The sequence below is a fragment of the Drosophila takahashii genome, chromosome 3R (assembly GCF_030179915.1).
Source record: "Drosophila takahashii strain IR98-3 E-12201 chromosome 3R, DtakHiC1v2, whole genome shotgun sequence".
Lineage (NCBI taxonomy): Eukaryota > Metazoa > Arthropoda > Insecta > Diptera > Drosophilidae > Drosophila > Drosophila takahashii.
The window spans coordinates 30,728,571-30,748,654 of record NC_091681.1 but is presented as its reverse complement, the minus strand read 5'-3'; the positions used below and the strand labels follow the sequence as shown (position 1 = coordinate 30,748,654).

Sequence of the window (20,084 nt, the reverse complement as noted above, 5' to 3'; positions counted from 1 at the left end):
ATATCCTGTTAAGATAAAGAGAAATATATTTCAGTCCTTACACTATAACTAGTTCAAGAAAAACCTACCTCAGCAGAAATATTTGGTGATAAAGTTAAAAAGGGATTCTTAATTGAGTCATCTTCTTGCAATACAGAATGCTCAGTAGTTGTTGTAGTTGTAGTTGGTTACTCTTTCTGAAAAAAATCAAGATATAATATATTAACCAGATTTGAATTTCATCATCATACGATTTCGATCGTTGAGTCATCTCCACGCGATGAAAATTTGTTTGCCTGAAGAACAGGGTCGGTCTCCTACAGAAAAAAAATGTTATTCAATTAATTTGGCTATCGAAGACTTACCTTTGCTGGCTTAAATGTTTCTCCTTTAGCTAGTAAAAACCAGGCTAGCAACAGGATTTTCCAATTCAGAGAGGCTGCCATTTGGCCGAAGTTGTTTTTATAAGATCCCAAAGATTACTGAGAGAAAGGTCTAGGTCTGCCATTGGATCTCACTCTACATTAGTATAAGATAAGGTAAGATAAGATTAAGTGCCACAAAAAAATGGTTGACTAATGGGTAACCATTTTATTTATTTTCTTTATATTATAATATTAATTTAATTCTTGCCATTTAAAATGTTTTCTTTTAAATATTTAAATAAATTAAATATGAAATGTTTAATGCAATATGCAGGTTTTTAATTTTATATATTCCACTTTTTTTAAGGCCAAACACATAAAACGGGATCTCTTTTTTTCATAGCTACACTTTTTATTATTATATTTATTGTCACAATTTGTTAGTGTTTTCTTCGACGATTTATCCGAATTCTCCTGCCCAAGTGATTTGTTTGTGTGCGTCCGCCAAAACTCGATCTATTAAGGCGGTTTTTTGACGAATAATCAGCCTATCAATATAAATAAAAATTAAGCTCAAACTAATTCAAAATACATAAAATCAAAAATTCACCTCAAAATAAATATTTAAAAAAGATGTAGATGAAGAGCCATTTTCTTCCTGCAGAGAAAAACTTATTAGATTGAGTGTTTATATATTTCTGAAAGCAATTACCTGATCTTTAGTAGTTTTATATTCCAAGTTTGTTTGTGTATTTCCTAGAAATAGTTTTGCGTTGGGGTAGGCAAGTTCCTAAGAATAAAAAAGATTTTCATATATTAAAGTTAATAGTTATTAAACATAAATTATATTACCTCCATAGACTGCGCTTCCTCTCCTTTAACCCTTATAAATCCGTTCAATATAAAGAGCAGCAGACAGCAGCTTTGCATCACGACCGATTTACTTGAGCTGCACATTGTGATTAATAGTTGGAGTCCCATAATATACGCATTTTATGAATGAACGACAATGCAGTTGAGATAACAAATACTACGTCTTGAAATGAATAGTCTATTCTGATTAAAGCCAATGGCCCTATATCTGCGGACAATCCATTAACTAATGAAAGCGATCCGGATACTTTGCCATTTTTATTTCCATTTATTTATATGCACTCGCAATTTCCCTCTTTTTCGAATTTTAATTTCATTGAGTTTATACAACAATTTGGGCCAAATGCTCGGCAGTTACCCTTGCTTAGTCCTGGATTTTTGATGGTTTGAGGGGTTTTCAGGGTTTTTGAGCACCCTCATGCTCATGCAAAAATTCAAAGGACCAAGGATATGTTATCCTGAGACGACATTTAATGGCATGTCAACGTCTGTGTCGCACGTTGGCATTTATTGATACGTCCGCCGCTCAGTTAACAAGTCGATAAAGTTTTATAGTCAAGGGGTCTCAGCTGCCGATAAATGGAAATGGAAATGCAATTGCCAGTTTTATAAGCGGGTAAGGGGGAAAATGAAAACAAAAAGCATTGTTCCTTCCACCTGGGAAACCCCTTCCTTCGCCATATGGCTAATTTTCCAGCTTGCCTTCTAATTTTCCACTTTTCACAAAAATAAACTTTCCACAAAGCGCAGCCCAATGCAATTATCAAACTTGCCTTCTGGTAAATTGATTAGAAGACTTTTCTCCTCTCGTCTCTATTCACTCTTTTGTACTCTTTTAGCAGGGCTTTGGACCCCTGGTATAAAGTAGCTCAAATTGACTTTATAATTGCCGGGTGGGCGTGGCCATAACCGAATTAGTACGCCCAGTTGGCCATTCAATGCGGTTGCCAGTTGGTCGATGTTTTGATTGACACGGGAATTGCCGGCTCAACAACTGTCCAGATTCGTTTAAGACTGAATGAAATTTAAAAAATAATATTTTTCGATCTGAAATAATTTAATTGAATTTATAATTTTTTTATTTCGAACTTTATTCACTGGTTTATCACAAGATACTGATTTAAAACGCAAAAACAGACTTATGCCTTGCATGCAAAACGAGGACAAGTGCGGATGATAAGTGACATATCTAAGAATAAGAACGAACATAAGTATTATATGGACGAAGAAATCTTTTTACAGTTCAAGGTTAAATGATAAATACTTTTTTCTTAAAAAATCTATCAGGCTTACTAATTTTATAAAATTAAATTGTTTTCTAAAATCATCAACAAAAAAAAATGTTTAAAATTCACGGCGAATATTTAATTGAGAATAATATTATTATTCACCAATATATTTAACCATCATTAAAGAACCACTTTACCATTAAGTAGTAAACTCTCATTTGAGTTGCGATTGAAAACCGGTTATCATTTCACCCAGTTTCTGGCTGACCATTCCGCGAAAAGCCCTGCGATTCAATGTCATTCATGTTTGCCAATTCCCATATCTATTTTGGCCCAGTGTGTGAGTTTGTATCTGCGAGTGGGTATCGGTATAGTATCGGTATATCTGTATATGTGGTTCAAGGTTAACCGAAAAAAATCGCCAAAAAGCCGATAATGAGCTGCACAAGCATATGTATGAATGGTTGTGGGGAACTGGGGGACTGGCGCCCCAAAGTCTTGGATTTTGGATCTGGTTTTTGAACAGGTGTGGTGGCGTCGCCGTCGCCAGCCAGCTGATAAACATCATGAATATTAATGCACACATCATAATCACCGCTTGGGGGCATTAAATCAAATGCAGCCCGGTCGAAAGAGTCAAGTTCACTTTCACTCCATGACGCACCGATGATGCGTAGCAACCCCGCCGAATTTCGGTTTTCAGTTTTTTTTAGTTTACTCCGCGCTTTTGGCCAATTTTGGTCAGTGGCCCACTGGCACTTGGCCACAACACCTGCGCACCGCATACAAATGGCCAGTGGATCGTCGCTTTTCTGGGCTTCTGGCTATTTTCGGATCCAAAACAGACCTGATGAATGGCCTGGCATCGTTTTGGGCACCGATTTGGATTTGATTGGGGTTCGACTTTGTTTTTGGCAGCCATTGCATCATTGGGCCATTTATTGTTGTTGCTGTATTTTTTCTTTAAGCCACGTTTTGAGTGCACGCGAATGGCGGGTGAAAGCAAAGTGTGGCAATCAATGACGACATCAAGTTGAGGACTACTGCACCAGCGGGTTTGACCAGCTGCTCGAGCGGCCGAACAGCTGATATACTCGAAACAGATCGATAAGCCGCCAATAAATGCACTCAACAAAAAATATGGAACCCTAAACAAAGACAGCTAATAACTAAAAAATTTAGGATATAGGTAAATTATGGAATACTAATAAATAAATTATATTAACTTATCAAAACAAAAATACAAAACATTTATAAGAACTCAAAATGTTTTTTGGTAACAAAAATTGTCAATTGCTTAAAAGCATCAATGATAAAAGATATAACAATCTGATTCTTGAAAATGTAATAAGTGAAATATAATGGTCCTAGTAAATCTTTAAAATGTTTAAATTAAATTATTTTTGCACAAAGAGGTCTAAGGTATATTTATTTTAAAATAGTTCTAAAACAAATGAAAAGAAAATCATATCAAGATAATCATTTTATAAATAGTTTGTATACTATTTGTTGTTTAAAGCAAATAATATTTTAATTTGATCGATCATTTTTGAAGCTTATTTAAAGGCACACATTTTTATTTACCCATAAAGATGCCTCAGGGAGTATGATATTACACGATTTCCCGACTGAGTCAGCCTAATAATACGTAATGTTTATTATCAGCTTTTTCCCGGAACCCTCCCCTTGCCTTTCCATTAAACTCCACAGAAGGGGTAAATATTCAGTAGTTTATTTAAATAGAAACATGTTTTTCAGACTTTTGTTAGCGAGAACTCACATTCCGCACTCATTCACTCACACGCTTAACCAAATAGTTGATGGCTGTTAGATAATTAGCAAAATATGTACAAATATGGTGGATATGGTAGAGGTAAATAGATCTGAATCGGAGCCATGTGCCCACTTCAATTAGGCGCCAATTGTTCTTTCCCCTCCCGAAAATTAAATAATAAAAATCTGACGTCAAGGCAATTTGGCCTGTTGATTTGTCGTTGGTTGTTGACTCTTTTTCCTCTGCTGCTGCTGTATGACACTCTCGATCCAATCCGTGTATTCGGCCACGTTAGTGTAAACAGCCGGCTTTCCGGCCATTCCGCACTGGGTGAATCCGTAGCTGACCACCCCGTAGGCCACCCAACGGGAGTGCTGGCGATCGAAGTACATCAGAGGTCCTCCCGAGTCCCCGGCACAGGTGTCCTTGGCGAACTCCCCACCGGCACAAATCTGCTTGGGTCCCAATCGCACCCCGAATCCCTCGAGGATCTTGGTGCAGTTCTCATTGGAGACGTACGGAATGCGCAGCTTCAGCTTTATGGGACTGTGGATGTTGATGAAGTACTTGTTGACTGCAAGAATATAAAAAAAAATATTCTTATTTAGAATTTTTGGTCAAATTTTCGAAATTATTATAATACTGATTTTATTATCAATTTAAAATAACTTTATTCCCAAATTTTATAAGCAAATGACTTCCTCGTTGAATGAATTCCGTGAATATGTTGTTAAAAAATCACCATGGAAAAAACCATGTTTTGTTTTCCAGAAAACTTCCATTAACAAAACAGTAAACTATATCAGTTGACACTATATTTTTTTGGGTTTTCCCTTAATCAAGTCCGCATTGTTTTGTACACACATTTAAAACAAAGAAAAGCATAACAAAGCTTTATCAAGGGGGATGTTAAGCATCAGGTAAACATTTGCAAATACTTAAAAATAATAACATCTGAAATACTCTTAGTATTCGTGATATACTCACATAAATCCGTGCGACCCCATCCGGAAACGGAGAACATCTGACCCTCGGCCAAAGTCAGGGGCTCCGATTTATTGGGCAAACAAATGGGCATGACAAAGTGGGTGAAGGATACGGGATGTTTCAATCTGATAATAGCTATATCATTGTATTTATAGTTGGAGAACTCCTTGTATTCGGGATGCACATGGATCTTTTCGTAGGCAATATCCAAAGCGGCATCTGCGCAGCTCAAGTAGTTGGGTTCCTCGATGCAATCAGGTTCCGTTTTCACATTGAATTCGCCAAGTCGCACATGCTTTCTAATCGAAATGGAATATTTTTATAGAGAACTTGGGATATACATATATTTTAAATCTACTCACAATCCTCTACGATCGCGCACTCCTTCACCTTGAACGCAATGGGCCGCCGTTAAGATATGACGATCATCTATTAGAGCTCCACTGCAGCCGTAGTCATCTAAAATAAATATTAAAAAAAACGTTTTTGAACTCAAATAAATTATTGTGTTAATGTAGATTTAATAGGATTTTATAGTTTGTGCTAGGAATGGCTTACCATTACAGATTAATTATGTAAAAGAATTCGAACAATCTATTTATGGTCTAAAAATATTTTATTTACCAAAAGCTAATGCTCTCCCACTATGACTAAATTTATACATAACTTTTCCAGATTTTTTAAACATTTTTTAAGTATTGACCGTTATAATTACTATAAATTTATAAAAATGAAAACCATGACTTTATTCTTATTCTTTTAAAAATTCTTCAAACATTTTTCATAATATAAACATTTTTATAAATTTAAGAACTTACTTGAGTTATAGACGAGCAGGGCCAGCCAAGGATATTCATCCAGTTCGGCGATTTCGCCTCCATAAATTCGATTGGTCACCTGCTTTCCACACTCGTTCAGTAAATTAAATCCCGAACTTGGCTCTACGGTTTGAATCCTCCGCTTCAGTTTCTTCCGCTTAAATCGAGCAGTGACATCCAGAAATCTTCGGTACTCGAACTTGGAAAACTGCAGCACGGGAAATAGATAATCCTGTCCATTTGCCGGGCAGCAAACGAGGGATTCATAAGAACCCTCTGCCTCCGAGATTTGCTGCTCCACCTCGCACTGCACTTTCTTCAGGAAATTCACCTTCTCAGCGGGCAAATTGGTGGCATTTCGCACTTGTAAATACGCCTTACACCTGCTGACCTCCATGCAAACGCCTCTTTTCGATTCATTGGGAATATCGCACTCCTGGAGGGCCAAAAAGCGGTAGAAAAAGCCGAAGAATATCCATAGTCGAAGAACCGAAGAGCCGGGCATGGGTAACAGTATCTAAATATAAGATCTATATGATCTTGAATCACAGAGATACAATGTATAATCCAAAGCGATCGTCTCTGGCAAGAAGAAGCGGCGTCAAAGGCTTACGAACCGAAACTGAATGGCAACGCAGTTTGTATAAGCAGAGTGCCAAAAAAGCGAAAAAACCGAAGACCCCGAAAAGTCGGAAGAGCCGAAGAAAGACAGACCCCGCCGGCTCTTCAGTCTACAAAAGCTCCGAACACTCAGGTGTCAACAAATGCGACCGCCCCCGCCCCATTTAGGTTGCGGCGAAAAAAACGAGTCCAAAAGTGCAGTAAGTAGTCGGCAGGTCGACCGATACTACGATTCCGATCGTCCGGCTGGTCCGGTTATAATATAATATTGCATAACCAACTCAACTCAGCTGGCCAGCTGGTTTCACTTTCGTTGAAGGTGAGAGACTGACTTGCGGCTTAGTTTAAGCTTTATCTCCCACTTATTGCCCACTTTTAGGAGGTTTTATATTGAATTTTTGAAAAAGCTTTAACACTTCGTTTTTGGCCAAAGTCCACGGACTCCAAACAAAACAAAATAAAAAACACCTGCCAATACCGGAAGTTTTCTTGTGGTTTTCTACCGCCGTAAAAGCCGCCAATTAAAACGCGGTGGCAATGTCATTTCGCCTCGAGATTGTTGGAGGTGTCGTATTCTGCTGGGAAATCCAAAGGTTCTTTCGGGCAGTTCAATCACCTTGTTGGGGTGGCGTGAAAATAAAACTATGTTTAGTACTAGTGATTACCCAATATTGTGAAATATTTAAATTAAGTAATTCTTATCTAAGGAACTTATGTAAATGTCATAAGAACTATAAAAACTAAATCTTACCATAGCACCAATAAAATAGTATACAAAATTACTTGAAAACGGGGCAATTGAACATTTTCAAAAAAGGAACTTGGCATGTTAATTCTAAAATTAAATTAATAATCTTGTTCTCCTCTTGGGTATGGGTATTCAATTTTTTAATTAAGAAAACAAGCCTTTTATGTTTTCAGTTATTTTTCGTATCCGAATATTTTTTTTTGCAAATACGGTTTGCAAAAACGCCTGTGCTTATTGGATGAGTTCTTATTTGCATACTTCCGGGCGCTATAATGAGTGTCACTTTCAAAGAGAATTTCCTTAAGTCCTTGAACTCCTTTTTAAATAGTTAAATTCTAAAGTTTTTATTTTTCCAAGTTGTTAATCAATTTTTTATTGATATTATTTTGATAGTATTAGGTAAACCAGTAAAAGATCTTTAATTTTCTTACACTTAAACAAATTAAAAATCGATTGTAGCTTTCATATAATTTGTATTTTCAGTAATGTAATAAATATTCCAAAAGTCAACTAAAATCTAAGTTAGCACCTAAGCTAAGGATAGTAAAGATCACAATTTTCGCTTTGAACTTCTCCGGGGAGTTCATTGTTCTCGTCTTTAAGCCCGCACATTCTGCCTGATCCAGATGTCGTAGGCAGCCACATTTGTGTAGACACCAGGCCAGTCCTTCAGTCCGCACTTGTAGCCGAAGGACACGATGCCCTCGAGGACCCAGGAATCGCCACGGAAACGCATCAGAGGTCCACCCGAATCGCCGTCGCAGCTATCCTGTCGGAATTGTCCACCGGCACAGAGTTGCGTGGATTCCACGGCCACCTTGATCTGCGAGAATCTCTGACGGCACTTGGCGGGATCCACATAACTCAGGGTCACCTTCTGCTTGACGGCACTACGGGCCGACTTTAGAGTCCTTCCCCAACCGGCTACGGTGAACTGTTGACCCGGCTGACGGACCTCCGAACCCACAGACGAGGGCAAGCAAATAGGTCGTATATTATCCGAGTACCGAACATTCCGCTCCAAGCGAATCAAACCAATATCGTGCACTTGATTCGTAGCCTTTTCATTATATCTTTCGTGAACCCGGATCTCCTCGTAGCCCAAACGCTGGACCTCCGGCGAGCAACTTCCTCCGCCCGGGGGGCAATCCACTGCCGTGCGTGTGTCATGCTCACCCAATCTCACCGAGGCACTGAAAAAGAAATAAGCAAAAATATAACAAATTAATGAGCATTTAAGCCATTAAACACTAGAATTAACCTGCTAATTGGTGCTTGGCCAAACGGCGAAATCAAGAGCGTAGCAAATTAAGAACCAAAACGGGTGAATCATCCAGCTGGTTAGCCGTCTAATGAATATTCTTGAAAATTAGCCAAGTCTACAGACCTGGGGATCCCTTTGGCCCCATTTATGCCGATTTAACTGGAGAATGCAGTGGGTTTCTCGGAATTATCGCACAAACAAGCGTGAATAAGCCACTTTCGCCCACTGAGAGAAACTGGATTGGAGAGTAGATCTTAATATTCGTAATACCTAAACTTGATTCACCGGCTAAGTGGGCTATTGAACCGCCGCCCCATTCATGAATCGGAATCAGTTAGCCAGATCTATAGTAAATCCCCTAATGCTACGGGCACAAACATCAACAGTCATTTATAAAATCTGGTTATTGGGGATCTATTAAAGAAGTTTATATAAAAAGGGGATGGTGACTAGTGTGTTTTGCTTGGCGCCTCTTAAAGTGTCTTTGGATCTGTTAAAGATATTGATGCATAGGAAAATTCCCCTTTCTTTGATATAGGAATGTCTGGACTAACTTGTGGTTAGAATATATTTACATGCAAAGCGAAAACCGCCATTAGGTTTGACTTTCAATGCAGAAAAAAAACGAAAAACTTTTAAGATTCACAATGACATTTGAATTATAAAGTCACTGAACATTCGACCACATGAATATTGGCCTTTTATGAATATTAAAATATTTATTTAAAATAATATAAAATATCAATTTTTTTAATCTAAAACTTAACTCAATCTGACAGACCTGCCTCTCAAAAATAAACATCCCCTGAAGCTAACAGAATAAAAGCATTTCTCAATGTTCCAAGTCTTAAGGAACTTTCCGGAGATTTTTTATAGACAACATATACTCACAGTGATCCGACCTCCCGTTCGATCCTTCCCGTTAGACAATGGGCAGCGGTAAGGACATATCGCTGATTGATCAGGGATCCTGCACAGGCGGTGGAAAGGCCATTTCCAGTTCGTCTGCGGTACTCCAAGAGGACCATCCAAGGAAACTCATTTAGGTCCGTATCCTGGCCATCGTAGATCCTGTTTCTAATAGCTACGCCCCCGCAGCTGGGCGGCTGGGGCAGTAAATTGGAGCCATCACCAGTTGAGGCTCTCTGAAGCGTAGTCCTTTCACCGCCCTGCTGGTTATTTTGGTTGCCAAAGCTCCAAGGACGCGATTCTTGTCGCGGAAAAACGAAGCTCTGTGGCCTCTCCTCCTCCCAATCTCCGCCAAAACCATCGTAGTCTGGAAAACTGGGAGTCTGTCGCTGGTTCCTCACATAACCCGTATCCTGAGTGCAGCAGACAAAGGGTTTATTATCTGCGCCCATTCCACAGGCCGAGTTCCTGATGAACTTCTTTTCCAAATCAGTTAATTTGGCCTGCTTCAACACGGAGTACAGTGTCTGACAATCATTAATGTGCACACAAAGTCCCTGCCTTTGGTTGGGATTCAGGCATCGAGAGTCTGCAAAAGAGGTTAAAAATAATATTAAAATCTGGTTCTCTAGGGGATCCACCGAAATGCACGCGCCTCTTTTGTGACATTCTTGCGGTCGAAGCAGGTGCTCCATTCTACAAGCAAATTGATCATGACACACTCAAAGAAACTCAAGATAATATATTTCGCCTTGCACTTAATTATGATTTTAATGGGATTCATTTTTAACCTTAAATTTAAAACTTAAATTATTTTTTAAATCATGAATGTTTTAAAGAAGAAACGAATGAAACTCGCTGCTTTTAAATTATATTTCATAAAACGTAATAATCGGTACAGGAAAATAGTTTCGATTATTACAATCGAATATATTACCAACGTTCAACAATGAGTTATGAAATAATGTTAACTTATTGATTAACAACTTTGTTACAAATTCTATTGAATTATGAAACCAGTAATAAATTATTATTATTATTATTACTAATAACATTTATTGATTGCCTAGGCAACTTTCCAAAGTAATTGGGGATTTCATCCTATTTTTCCAAACGTAATCAGATCTTGACCACAATTACAAATCACTTGGCTCTTGGGGCACTGCCCACTTCGACTCTTGGCGCGTGCAATGTTCCAGCCAACAGGTTTTTAACCGGCTCAATTAGAAGTGCACTTGTGCGTTTTCCCCTTGATTTTGGGGATTTTTCAATGGCCAGTGGACCGTTTAAATCTACTTAACACTCACACTGGGCTCTGGCCTCGTGGGCAATCAGAATGCAAAGAAAAACCGCCGCGAACACTTTCATTTTCGTTTATAACTTCTGGTAAATATATTTAAAATCACTTCCGAGTTGTATGGTTTCCAGCTGACCCGTTAAAACAGACTGTGAGAAATCTGGAGTTGGTTCGAGCTTTTTATAGCCGCAGCTTCTCGGCTTCGTGGACAGCGGATCTCTCGATCGGTTCTCGATCGTAACTCAGCTCTATAGAGCGGGTTTATCAATCGAGCGCCACTGTTCTCCGCTCTGCGGTTGAATCTTTTAAATCTAGTGGCTAGTATTATTTTGTGGTCTGTATCTTAAAGATGCGTGTCTCTGGGTGACACCGAAGGTTTTTGGTACCAAAAATTAAGCTCAAGAAAAACTCCCTCTCATTTTTTTGGGTGCAACGAACTTAGGAAAACCAAGACCTCAAGCCAATGACGTTGTTTAGGAATTCCTGTCCACACGTCATAAATATTTGACAAATAGGAAACGGTCTAATTCTACCCGTATTACTCATACGAAATGTATGTTCTATATCATTTTATGACGCGACAAATTCAAGGGTATTTGTATCAAATTAGGTGCCTGCATCCCTTTAGTGGGTTTGCCCGTTTGTCATGCATCATCTGCAAAGAGACCTGTACTCTCGTAAATGATATATAGCAACTATACCATGCAAAATCCACCGGCAGAACAAAACGCTGTCATTCCCCGGTTAGCCTGGTGATTTACCAGCTAACCAGGCGTTGTATACATATGTGACATGTAAACCAGTTCCTAACGCGAAGAAGATTCTGAAAAATTTCCATAAGCAAATGAAAAAAAGAAGAAAAATATGAAAACTTACAGAAAAAAATATTACTTTAAATCGATTACGGAATTCCCCTGATTGAGTAATAAAAATGGTTTCTGGGGAGTCCAAAATTGGAAAAGGTAAATCTATTAAAAATTATATGTTTTAATGCGTTTTAAGTGTTTAGATGTAAAAATGTTATTAATCATTAAAGAATTAATAACTATTTGAGCACTGATAAAAAATATATTTTGTTTAAAAAAGCCCTTTTAAAAAATCTTCATAAAAGATACATTTCTTTTTATTTCACTGTGTAGATCGTAAATGAGCTTTGAATTTGTTTAATGCGCACAAAACGCAATGTTTCAGTGGCCTATCTACGAATAACAATCTTTGTGGTATTTAAGAGTCAGTTGGTGGCCGGAAATAACCACGGGATACATTTCGGACATTTGATACTTTTATCCATTTGATTTCTAAGGCTCTAGAGTCACGGCAAACCCTTTCTTTAATTTCCTAACATTTTCCTTTCGTTTGGCGGGTTGTTAACGGGATCAACATGTTACCGCAAAAAGGGTTGGGCAGGCAGAAGGAAAAGTTGAAAGGCAACACGCGGGAAATGTCAGCGGCAGATAAACGGAGTCTTTGTGTACCGGAAAAACGTGGAAAATCGGGCCCCCGGTCAGGAGGTCTCCGTTTCGCGAGGTCTAATTAGGCGTGGAATATGTAAAAAACGCAGCATCCTGCTGTTAAGTGAAGGAAACATAAAAAAAAGGAATGCAACCTGACAGCGGTGGGATTCGAACCCACGCCCTTTCGGACTGGTGCCTAAAACCAGCGCCTTAGACCGCTCGGCCACGCTGCCGCAACGAGGCGCCGTCTGCCGTCTAGTGAACAAAAAGCTCTCAGCAAAAACATTGCCTTTTTTTCTATATTTAGAACAATTCTATTCGAGCAATTACTCACTGGTAATTGTATTCGTAATTAGACTCACGCTAGTCTAATTTTTCAGCGCTAAACTGCATCTATTGACTAGAAACACGTACTTCCCACTCTTAGTTTGTTAATCTGAAATAGTTTCTATGACGATAATCTACGGAAAAGTATATAAAATTAATTACTATGTCAAAAGTTCTTAAGACCTAAAGACCCATAAACCATAAAACTAAAGCCAAAGACTAGCAACAAATGGCACAATTAATAACAATTATCCTCAGACTGAGTTTATTTGAAAAATATTTATTCTTGGTTTCTGCCTAAAAAATGAACTAATACACTAAACAAAAAAAAGGTTGTTTTAAAAATGACAGAAAAATGTCATTCAAAATGCCACTTTTAAATATCGGTTCCGCTTATAGATTAATAAGCATATTCGCAGTAGGTAATTAGCACCGTTTAAGAAAAAAGTCTGATAAATAATTTCGGCATAAATAACACTTGTTGATTAGCGCCATTGAAAGTAAAACTACAGTGAACGCTGTAAACGTCTCTATTAAAAAGTTATCTAAAAAAAAATACCTAAAATACAAGTTTCTTATTTAATTGAAAATAAAAAAAAAACTTTCAATATTTTATAAAATAAAACTAATTTGCTTAAATGAACTTCCTGATGCTCTCAAAGATTTTTTTATTTCATAAAATTAATTTTAACCAAAAATGTAGATGTTCATGAGAAATAAAAAATAGACAAAATAAAAAAAGACTCTGTGACAGCGGTGGGATTCGAACCCACGCCCTTTCGGACTGGTGCCTAAAACCAGCGCCTTAGACCGCTCGGCCACGCTGCCTGTGTTCGGCTCGTGTCAAATGCTCAATTTCAAGATAGCGGCTGTTGAGCTCGAACACACTACGTTTGCTGGCATAATTTTGGGGTTGATTTCTGGGCAGTGTTGCCGACGCTTGTTCAAAAAAGGTAGCGAAAAAGGTAGTATTAGTTAGTAAGGAAATAAACTTAGTCAATTCATAGGCGCTTTGTTTAAAGTGATTTAAGCCTTGAAGAACTAAAAAATCGTTTATTCCCCGAGGAAAAAATGCACCATCCATTTGCGTACTTATTTTAGCGGTAATAAAATTCCCCAAAAAAGTCTGTAACAAAGGCAAATACTTTACGAGCGACACTGCCATCGAAGCGATTCTAATTCATTGACAAACGCATTTTGATTTTGCGATAATGAGAGTTGGGGTTACAATAGTGGTTCGGGACACCTTTGACGAAAAAAACTTCCCCTATCCTCAGCCATTTGAGCCCCCTTCTGAGGTCATGAGGTTGCTTTACGATTCAAGCATTTCGCAAAGTTCGCAAAAGACGTAAAAAATATGTCCTGTTGTTATTTTTTTTTGGCATACTCTACAAAAAGGTATTATGAATTTGTTATTTTGAAAAAAAAGTTTTTATTTACTTAACTAACTTAAATTTATAAAAAAGTCGATTTAATAATAACCTCTATTAAATACAAAAAATTACTTTAAAAAAATTTGTTGAATAAAATGTAAAATAAATTAAATTTATAAAAATGTACTTTCATGAATATATGTAATTTGTGGCTTACAAAAAAAAATTAAAAGGGTATTGGGATATTTCCTGTTGCATTTCCCTTCAGTGGTTTTTTATAGAGAACGGTAGCAGAAGCTACTGATTTTATAGCCTTTTTATGTGGCCATAGTTTTGCTTTTGCACTGGCCTTTTACGAGCGTTTTATAACTTGTTTACATTAGGCGAGTGAGCTGGCGAACACCACCCGAAATGTCACGTAACGGAAGTGCTGGGAATCATTTTATGCAAAAATCCATCAAATCGCTGGCGGGCTGCATAAAAATCATCGTAAAGCGATTCGGCTCGATTTAGAACTCTAACAGCTGACATTGACTAGATGTCAGGGAGAAATAACATTCGAGATTGGAGCAGAGTGCAACGAAGCGATTTACTGAAGCGTTTTCTGCATCGAATCGTGGTTTAAATATATTAGCACAGAACTTTAAATCCTTCAATCGCTTAAATGAAGCAAGTTCCTCGAAGAGTGGCCATCGTGGCCCTGTTCCTTCTGATTTTCTTTCAACCAGCATTTTTTGAAAGCCAGTCAGAAGAATCCCATGAAATTGGCCAGATTGAGCATGACATCGAAGAGTCAATGAATAACATGGCAGAAAACTTTGAAGATGGCACCGGAATCAATGGAAAGCAATCTAGAATTATCAATAAAGCATTCGTGAGTTTAGAAAAAAGATAGGTATTAATCAAATATAAACTCTTAACATTTTTTGTCAGGAGAGGCTCGGAGATTTTGTAAAGGAAAAAACCGATCATAAAGGATTACCAAGCATGACCGGAATTATCATTAACTTTAACTAATTTTTAAAGATTGAGTTTCGGTAATAAAAACACTATTATATTATGCCACTTTTATTTTTTTAACTAAGTAAAAAATTTAACTGTGTTTCGAATATAGTTTAAGCGAATCGAAATGATTTTCAAGCTTTTCCCTTGGCGACGTAATTTATATTTATTTTAGATTAGTTTTACGATGACAGCCCTTATGTTAATATATATTGGCCTTTTACTATTGGTTTTTAAACATTTTCGGGCAGAGGTAAAGATCTAAGTGAAATAGATAACAAAAAATAAGAAATATATTATAAATAATATTTTAGCCGAGTTCAGAGGACATCAAGGATTTCAAAATCAAACCCGGCGGCAACGCCCACATTCGCTTAGCTTATCAACTACCCAAGGGTAAAGGTTCCTCAACTTTCACTGGCAAGAAGAAAAAAGGTCCTGAATATTACCTAAATTTTGTATTTAACAACTACCGAAATCCCGCAAAGCCTCTGGATAGAAAAACCCTCTCAAAAAAAATAAAAATGCGACGAACTGGCAGTAGATTCCTGCCGAATGGAATGCCCAATCCTTATAAGTACTTTCCACTTAAAGGCGAAGATATGTAGATATAAAGCACCATTATCTATTGATTTGTTTACTTTCACAATCAAGCTACAACTGTTACTCACTGATAATAAAAATAACCTTTTACTGCTTATTCATTCACCAAAAAAAAAGTAATCCAAATAAAGCGATTTTGTTTTCATTTTGATAAGCACAAATTTCTCAAGCTATTAAAAAATTATCAACATATGTCAGCGACTTGGAATTATTTTGTACTTGAACTTGAAGGTTTAGAATCATAGAATCATAAATTTCAAGTGCATTACATTCATAAACTGTATTTGTAATTAAATCACAATTAATTAATTAATCAAATGCCAGACGTTTTTAAGATAACGTACCAGACTTAGGAGACATCGACAAATTCGTTATCTCGTACTATTTTGTGTACTTTCCTTTCCTGACCACCCAGACTAGAGGAAATAATTGTCAAAAACCATACAGGGTTTAAAATGGATCGATCACAAAGTGGGTCTTTTGATAAGAACTTTGCACCTCAGATAAAATTATTTTGATATTTTTTAGTATATAAAGCATGCAAGACACGGCAATATCTTTAGTTCGATATTCAAACATGAAAATCATAGTAGTCAGTCTTTTTTTGGTGATTTCCGTAGTGGGAAAACACCAAATCAGTGCTAAAAGTGTGCTGAATAGTACCTTGGTAATTTAAAATATTATTTAATTAATATATTATCAATTTTAAAAACTTATCATATATTTAATTTAAATGCAGGGCAACGAAATAGGTCAAGATTCCTCCATTTTGGGTGATGAATTGGGCCAGGAAATCACACAATTTGGTAAAGAGGGCGCCCAAAGCATCTTAAAGTATGGAGAAGCAGCGGTGGGTAGCAAAATATCTTACCGAAGGTATTGAAATAAATGAATATAAAATCTATTTTCAGGCAAATGCCAACTCAGGCTGGCAACTTGGAGAGGATGGCAATATTCTTGGTCACGAACTGGGAGAAGAGGGCACTTTGTTGGGACAAGAGGCTTCCAACAGCGCCATTAATTTTGGACACCTAGTCTCCCAGGAAGCGGTATGTTAAACAAATTCTTATGTTTACGAAAATAATTTGAATATTTTATTTTTAAAGGCAGAGGCAGCCAGTGCCGAAGCTAAAGCCAACCAATCAACTAAGGTAATCATTTAATTTATATCTATATATTTTATTTTAAAAACTGTTCCTTAATATTTTAAATTATTAATCTTTTATATTTTCTTCACACGTATTTATAGTTTATGTTTAAATAAAATTTTTTTAAATAATTTTGAAATTTTTTTTTTTTTTTAGAAATCTGTCTCCAAGAGAGAAATTGCCAGTGGCTATGAAAATCCTGCGATCACCTGTGCTTGCACCTGTTACAATGATGGAGCTGCTGCCAAGGTGGCACAAAAGGCAGCCGAAGCCGCCGCAAATGCAGCTGGAAGTGTTGCTCATGATGCGGGAACTATTGCTCATGATGCTGCCGGTGCGGCCTCGAGTGTGGCTGGAAGTGCTGCCAATGCCGCTGGAACTATTGCTCATGATGCTGCCGGTGCGGCCTCGAGTGTAGCTGGAAGTGCTGCCAATGCCGCTGGAACTATTGCTCATAATGCTGCCGGTGCGCTCTCGAGTGTGGCTGGAAGTGCAGCAAATGCCGCTGGAACTATTGCTCATGATGCTGCCGGTGCGGCCTCGAGTGTGGCTGGAAGTGCAGCAAATGCCGCTGGAACTATTGCTCATGATGCTGCCGGTGCGGCCTCGAGTGTAGCTGGAAGTGCTGCCAACGCTGCTGGAGATGTTGCAAGTGCAGCAGGAAATGTTGCTGGAAGTGCAGCTAATGCAGCTGGAAATGTTGCCGGTGATGTTGCAAATGCTGCTGGAAATGCAGCAAATGCTGCTGCCAATGCTGCTGGAGATGTTGCAAGTGCAGCAGGAAATGTTGCTGGAAGTGCAGCAAATGCCGCTGGAAATGTTGCCGGTGATGTTGCTAATGCTGCTGGAAATGCAGCAAATGCTGCTGCCAATGCTGCTGGAGATGTTGCAAATGCTGCTGGAAATGTTGCCGGTGATGTTGCGAATACTGCTGGAAATGTGGCAAATGCCGCCGGGAACGTTCTAGGAGATATTGGAAATGCAGCTGGAAATGTAGCTGGGGATGTTGCAAATACCGCTGGAAATGTTGCTGGTGATGTTGCAAATGCTGCTGGAAATGTTGCTGGTGATGTTGCAAATGCAGCTGGAAATATTGCAAATGAAGCTGGCCACATTTTCCACTCCATATTTTAGAGTATCTCCTTATATATTTACTCATTTAGCCCAATAAATGAACGAGCAATTAAAAATACGACAGCTTTTTATACCCGTTACTCGTAGAGTAAAAGGGTATATTAGATTCGTGCAAAAGTATGTAACAGGTAGAAGGAAGCGTTTCCGACCCTATAAACTATATATATTCTTGATCGGGATCACTAGCCGAGTCGATCTAGCCATGTCCGTCTGTCCGTCTGTCTGTCCGTCTGTCTGTCTGTCTGTCTGTCTGTATGAACGCTGAGATCTCGGAAACTATAAAAGCTAGAAGATTGACATTTTGCATGCAGATTCTAGGAGTTCCTACGCAGCGCAAGTTTGTTTCAAAAGGGTGCCACGCCCCCCCTAACGCCCACAATCGCTTATATACGATTTTAAAAATTTCAATATTTTGGAAAAGTAAAAATGCAGTTTTATTGTGATTATCAATACCTATCGAAATGTAGAAGAAATTTTTTAAATCGGACCATTCGTTAAAAAGTTACGGCGGATCAAAGTTTTTTTCCATCTCTTTCGCACTCCCTTTAGCTGAGTAACGGGTATCTGATAGTCGGGGCACCCGACTATAGCGTTCTCTCTTGTTATTTTTCTAAGCTCTAGCTCTCTAGATAATCCCATGTCATTATTTGTTTTGACTGTCGGGTTTATTTTTGGCCACCTGATATTAGGACCCTCTTGAGACTGTCGTTTATTAGATTGTAAAACATTGCAAATACCGTAAGGAATACCCCGAAATTAAGTCGAACAACTGATCAATCAGAATCAAAAATGTGCCGACAATCAGTTTGGGAATCATTAACCACTCAAGTATGATTTGTTTTTATTGGCGGCGTCAAAGAAGTCAGTAACTCCCACAAAAACCCAAAGATAAGAATGGCCTATAAGTGCAGTGGGTGGCTACTGGGAGTGATTCAGTAATTCATTGATTTTACGAAAAACACTAACATGCATTCCTTTGCAATTCTAAGCATTCTTTCACTCTTCCTGGTGGCCCAAAATGCCCAAGCTGGTACCCTTAGCTTTGGATCCCTAATGGGGGATGTGTCCCAAGTGGCAGTCGCTGGGGAGAAGGTCATCCATCAACTGGAAAACGCAGTGGCCCAATCCCAATCGGATTTCGTCGAGCCAACCACTTTGAATATCCTCAGCGATATGGGAAACGCCTTGGGCAATCTGGCTGTAAAAATTTTTTTTAAAGAATATTTATAAACAATTTTGTTAAATTTTTTTTTTTTTTTAGAACGCTATTACCAGTTTGAGAGTCGAGAATGATTATATGCAACCCGAGGCCACCAATCTTTTGGGCGATGTTCTGGGTGGAGTTGGCACCGGACTTGGTGATTTGGCTGTAAGTTCAAAATTTGTCATAACCAAAAAAAAAATTAAATAATATACAAAAATTTATAGAACGCCATCACCAGTCTCAGTGTCCAGATGAAAACCGGTCCCCAGGCTCGAAGTCTTTCGGTAAGTTTTTAATTTTATTTAACAAAATCCAAAAAAATTTGAAACAATTTCTTTAATGCTTTTTGCTTTTATTTATTTTTTTTAGGATTCTAGATTACAACAAACACAATTGTGTTTAGATTAATCTATTTTAAAAATGAAAAATTATCAAAACTAATAAATATTTCCTCTGTTTCAGTCGGATGGCGCTTCCATCATAGCCGAAGGAGGAGTAAGTCGAGCTAGAAAGAAATGTATACCAGATAAATAATACAAATTCTCCCCTAATTTCCAGGCCGTGAGTGCCAAGAAAATCGCCGCTGCTGCCGATGCCGCTGCCCCCTATATAAAGCAGCTCAATGCTGGCCTAGGCGATCTGGCCGTAAGTGGTTCTTAAAAACTATTGCTAATCTGATGAGTAATGAATGGTATGCCCTTTTCCCCCGCAGAATGCCCTTACCAGCCTCTAAAGAACTTTCGAGCTGTTCAATTAACAAATAAATATTCAATCGCTTAAACAACTTAGTGAGTGCTTCTTTTGTACTCCAATTTGGGCAGAGTCCATCAACAAGTTGGGCATCAATTAGTTGGGTTGTTTTGAAATCTAAGAACAGTAAACAAGGTCGGGTTCCAAATCGAAAATGAGTGCATCTGCTTGTATCCCCAAAAAGGGGGGCAAGAATCAAGAATGGAAAAGGGGTCAAATGATACA

At 38.0% G+C, this 20,084-nt stretch overlaps 5 protein-coding genes and 2 non-coding genes across 7 annotated transcripts; 3 read left to right on the top strand and 4 right to left on the bottom strand.

The window, feature by feature from the left end:
- Nucleotides 1–784: 784 nt before the first annotated feature.
- On the bottom strand, nucleotides 785–1,338 carry LOC138913318 (uncharacterized). Its single transcript, XM_070216593.1, has 4 exons — nucleotides 1,197–1,338; nucleotides 1,057–1,134; nucleotides 955–1,002; nucleotides 785–892 (listed from the first exon to the last, which is right to left on the bottom strand). Exons 1-4 carry the CDS (start codon nucleotides 1,323–1,325, stop codon nucleotides 785–787), a joined length of 363 nt encoding a protein of 120 aa, XP_070072694.1. The 5' UTR covers nucleotides 1,326–1,338.
- Nucleotides 1,339–4,185: 2,847 nt separating this feature from the next.
- LOC108065244 (transmembrane protease serine 9) lies at nucleotides 4,186–11,027 on the bottom strand. The gene is made up of 7 exons (XM_017153168.3): nucleotides 10,875–11,027; nucleotides 9,550–10,156; nucleotides 8,005–8,587; nucleotides 6,026–6,542; nucleotides 5,570–5,666; nucleotides 5,208–5,506; nucleotides 4,186–4,794 (listed from the first exon to the last, which is right to left on the bottom strand). Exons 1-7 carry the CDS (start codon nucleotides 10,933–10,935, stop codon nucleotides 4,412–4,414), a joined length of 2,547 nt encoding a protein of 848 aa, XP_017008657.3. The 5' UTR covers nucleotides 10,936–11,027; the 3' UTR covers nucleotides 4,186–4,411.
- Nucleotides 11,028–12,471: 1,444 nt separating this feature from the next.
- TRNAL-UAG (transfer RNA leucine (anticodon UAG)) lies at nucleotides 12,472–12,551 on the bottom strand. The gene has a single exon. It is a non-coding gene; the product is annotated as a tRNA-Leu (tRNA).
- An 842-nt stretch (nucleotides 12,552–13,393) lies between these two features.
- Nucleotides 13,394–13,473, bottom strand: TRNAL-UAG (transfer RNA leucine (anticodon UAG)). The gene has a single exon. It is a non-coding gene; the product is annotated as a tRNA-Leu (tRNA).
- Nucleotides 13,474–14,661: 1,188 nt separating this feature from the next.
- LOC108065216 (uncharacterized) lies at nucleotides 14,662–15,743 on the top strand. The gene is made up of 2 exons (XM_070216592.1): nucleotides 14,662–14,892; nucleotides 15,335–15,743. The coding sequence occupies exons 1-2, from the start codon at nucleotides 14,683–14,685 to the stop codon at nucleotides 15,626–15,628; spliced, it is 504 nt and encodes a 167-aa protein (XP_070072693.1). The 5' UTR covers nucleotides 14,662–14,682; the 3' UTR covers nucleotides 15,629–15,743.
- A 425-nt stretch (nucleotides 15,744–16,168) lies between these two features.
- On the top strand, nucleotides 16,169–17,905 carry LOC108065251 (circumsporozoite protein). Its single transcript, XM_017153178.3, has 5 exons — nucleotides 16,169–16,290; nucleotides 16,363–16,473; nucleotides 16,535–16,672; nucleotides 16,730–16,774; nucleotides 16,928–17,905. The coding sequence occupies exons 1-5, from the start codon at nucleotides 16,201–16,203 to the stop codon at nucleotides 17,903–17,905; spliced, it is 1,362 nt and encodes a 453-aa protein (XP_017008667.3). The 5' UTR covers nucleotides 16,169–16,200.
- Nucleotides 17,906–18,871: 966 nt separating this feature from the next.
- On the top strand, nucleotides 18,872–19,897 carry LOC108065287 (uncharacterized). The gene is made up of 6 exons (XM_017153214.2): nucleotides 18,872–19,105; nucleotides 19,167–19,274; nucleotides 19,334–19,393; nucleotides 19,572–19,604; nucleotides 19,668–19,754; nucleotides 19,822–19,897. The coding sequence occupies exons 1-6, from the start codon at nucleotides 18,872–18,874 to the stop codon at nucleotides 19,840–19,842; spliced, it is 543 nt and encodes a 180-aa protein (XP_017008703.2). The 3' UTR covers nucleotides 19,843–19,897.
- The last annotated feature ends 187 nt before the right edge of the window (nucleotides 19,898–20,084 follow it).